This window comes from Pygoscelis adeliae, unplaced genomic scaffold (genome assembly GCF_000699105.1).
Source record: "Pygoscelis adeliae isolate BGI_AS28 unplaced genomic scaffold, ASM69910v1 Scaffold402, whole genome shotgun sequence".
Lineage (NCBI taxonomy): Eukaryota > Metazoa > Chordata > Aves > Sphenisciformes > Spheniscidae > Pygoscelis > Pygoscelis adeliae.
The window spans coordinates 247,238-250,994 of NW_008824411.1; the positions used below are offsets into that span (position 1 = coordinate 247,238).

Consider the following 3,757-nt stretch of genomic DNA (forward strand, 5'->3'; position numbering starts at 1 on the left):
TTTATTGTTTCCAAAATGAAATACAGTCTTGTTTCTCTGGCTGCTCACCTGATGAGCTGCCAGAGTACATAGCTTTCAGAGGTTTGGCTGTACTTCCTAAACAGCCTCTTCGTTGATTCGGCTGCACTCTGCTTTATTAATAAAATAAAGGCTATTGCTTTTGAATACTTCACTTGTGTAACATTCATATGCAAATACATGTTGTGGAAACATTACCGGACCATGGACCTTTACTGCTGTAATGCAAATTTTTAAAGCATTTTTATGGATAAAATTCTTTCTGATATTGTGTGTAAGCGTATTCTGGAAACCCTGTGGTTGCTAGCAGATGTAATGGGAAGCGTTTGTCCGGCGGGATTGTTGTCTTGGTGTATTACTTAGAGAGATTCAATAGGATTTAGCTTACAAGGCTCTCGATGTGTGCTTTACTAGCTAAATGTTGCCCGTTCAGCAGTTGTTGATAATTTTTTGATTAAGGAGTGATAATTAAGGAGGTGCACATGAGAATCAGGGTATTTGTTTGATGTCTGGTGCGAAACTTGATCTATTTAGTGTTCGGGACTAGTTGGTGTAAACCAAGCTTTGCTGGCCTAAAGAGAAATATGTTTGCTTATGTGAACTAAAGATCAGGCTTTATTATAGAGAAGATAATTAAACAAGTAAATGATAAAGTGCTGAAACCGTAGCAGTCATTCATGTGCGTGTAGTTTATAGTATACACCTCTCCTGCTAACTTAGCTCTCATCTCTGTCCGAGCTCATGTAATTCACGGCTGTTTTCTCCTTGTTCCGTCAGTGAATGTTGTGCAGTCGCTTAGTGCTTACCCAGTGAACAGCACTTGTGTGATTTTGATTTGGACGCTTTCACCTCAAATATATGTGATAACATCTTTTATTATTGAATGGAAGAACCTTAACAAAGAAGAGGAGATGAAATGGGTGCGAGTTCCTCCAAATATTAGTAAATTTTATATTTATGGTGAGTGTGTACTTGAAAATATAATACATTATGTTAATTGTTACGGAACAGAAAAATGTAGCATTACCGAGCACTCGGATTCCTTCCCCCCCCCCCTCTGTTTCTGATGGCTTTTATGGTAAGGATCAGCAGAGCAATTCTTGATTATCATTAGAAGACTGACTGTAAAGTATTGACTGTTGCATTAATAATCAGGTTAACAACGAATGAAGCTCAGGAGTGTGTTCTTTTTTTGGCTATACAATAAAATTAGTTCTGGAATATTGAGTATACCACCTAATTATCTAAGTTAATATGTGCATTCCATTTGCATTTTGACTTTAATCTTAGAAATGTTTACAATAGCTCTATAAAGGTGTTAATTCCATGACAGAATAATGCTAGATTATCCAGTATAGATCAATAGTTTTAATCTTCTGATATTAAAATACATATCTATAAAAGATGGCTTTCATTATTCCCCTCTCTGGGCTGATCTGAACTCCGATATGTGACCAGAGCCTCTGTGGAGGTAATTGTTTAAAAGTAGAATAATAGTTTCTATTCAAAAGGCTGATTTCCTCTTTCCAGATCACTTTATTCTGATTGAGAAGTACCAGTTCAGCCTGTACCCTGTGTTTGCTGGAGGAGTTGGCAAACCCAGAGCAACGGATCAGTTTACCAAAGGTGACTGGCAGGATCTTTCTCCGTGTTGTTTATGAAATAGGAGCTGGGATAAGTAAACTTTAAACGCAGGAGAAGCCTGTATCTTATCAGAAAAAAATGTCAGTAAAAAAGTAATTGTAATATAACTATAGACAGTGATCTAGACTTCAGTTGCTTTAATTTGAAAACTCTTTGTGGGATTAGTTGAGTGAGGGACCTAAATTCCCATGTATCTAACTTAATAGCTGAGATCCCAGGTCCCTCTGATTCTTCATTCTCCAATTGTGGACTATTCTCTTATTTCATATGCTCCGATTTAATTTCTTAATAGCAATGGAGCAGTGGGCACCTCCCACAGGGATGGAGGAGTCACTTCAGTATTTTAAATAATTCCTTCCTTTTTGTCTATTTATTCTCAAGGTAAAGGTTTGTTGATGTGCAATAAAACTGTTTATGAAGGTTTTTTGTGTCTAAGCTGTTGTTTCTACTGTTTGTTATTTCCCTATTGCAAACTATTTGTTCACAGACAAATTCTTTTACTGCATTATTATCTGAATTCCTTTTATTTCCAGGTGGATATGAAAATGAGAATAATGCCAGCCTCTATGTGGTTCTGCCAATAGTTATTTCAACGTCAGTTCTGTTGCTTGGAGCTTTGCTGGTTTCGCACCAAAGGTAAGTTGTTCATTGTCATATAAAAGTCCCAGAAGGCCTTTAGAAGAAGGTGATGCAGCTTAGATGATGCCTGTCTGCTGAACTGGCAGGCAGGGTCTTTCTGGGGAAAGCTAGGAATTACTTTTATCGTGTATTTGATGTACTGTACTGAACGGCAGTGGACTCTGTGGAATACAGCACCAAGAATTAAAGTGTCTTGAGTGCACAGGCTTGTTACCTTGTGAAAATCGGACCATTGCCCTTTCGGGTCTGGTGTCCTTGCAGTAAGATGATGATGATCAGTGCTGTTCATTTTCACTGGGAAGTATCACTTCAGCCTGTACCACGTACTCCTTACTTCTGCAGAGTGATTTGTGGCCAAGTTAACGAGTGTCATGTGCTTTGAATTTGTAAAACACTCTGAGTTCCGTATTTAATTGTCATCGCAAACTAAGGTCTGCAGTAAAAGCCAATTGAAAAAAATCCCTCTGAGTTTTGTGGAAGGTGGGTTGGGGTCATATTTAGCAAAGACTGCCTGTACCTTTTATATTTTGCAAAACTGCCACCTGGTATGTCACTTCTTTATTTCTTCATTTTTTCTATTAAATTTTGGCCATCTATAATATCTAATATGATGGTTTCATCGTCATAGTGTTCTGGATAAATAAAATTGCACAGATTCCTTTTCTGACATAGCAAAGGTGAATGACAGCAGTACAGAATATATGAGAACAGTACCAACTCCAGAATGTGCCTAATATTTCAGAATGAAGAAACTATTTTGGGAAGATGTTCCAAACCCCAAGAATTGCTCCTGGGCGCAAGGAGTTAATTTTCAGAAGGTGTGTATTTCCCTGGTAATGCTTCTTCCCCCACCCCATGGGTCTGACTGCTGTTTGCTCAGTACTGAACTCTACCTATTGGTTAGACTAGACCCTGCCTGAATTACTGAACGAAGCAACTCGGAGCCTCTGAAGTTAGCAATGCAGCGGTCCTCTCAGCTGTAGGAAGCTAATAATCTGGAAATGGGCCAGGACCGGAGACTGACACATCTTTTGAATGTAGGGGTGTTTAAATTTCAGGGCAATTAGTAAATCACTTGTAGAGTCCCCTAGGTATAATGCTTACGCACCTCAGTGAGTGCCATGTGTGTATCAAAGGCCAAATTCTTTGCTGGGGTAAACTGCTTCTCCGTTTGGCACGTGCGTCGAGACCTGTGACAAATAAAAGCCTTTACATGGACTTAGCCAGTTTGCACCAGCACACAAAATTTCTCATGGTCGCAGAGTTTGAGAGTGTGTAATCATTGAGACAATAATCTAAACTCAGGCCTGTTATTTCTAAAAGAAAGAACATCTTTCTTTCAGAAATAATGGCAGAAGATTTTTCAGGTATTTAATTTGCGTTCCCAGTGAAGGTTTCTTTTCTCATCTTTTATTTTATTTCATTTCATTTAAACAGAGAAAGAACATTCTTTGAA

The 3,757-nt window shown here is 38.4% G+C and overlaps 1 protein-coding gene across 1 annotated transcript in view; it reads left to right on the forward strand.

The window, feature by feature from the left end:
* Positions 1-3,757, forward strand: part of LEPR (leptin receptor) — a 34,618-nt gene that overhangs the window by 25,677 nt on the left and 5,184 nt on the right. The window contains exons 14-17 of the mRNA XM_009320573.1: positions 796-978; positions 1,549-1,644; positions 2,190-2,298; positions 3,044-3,119. Of these exons, the coding sequence (XP_009318848.1) occupies positions 796-978; positions 1,549-1,644; positions 2,190-2,298; positions 3,044-3,119 (464 nt within the window). The remainder of the gene's footprint in view (positions 1-795; positions 979-1,548; positions 1,645-2,189; positions 2,299-3,043; positions 3,120-3,757) is intronic.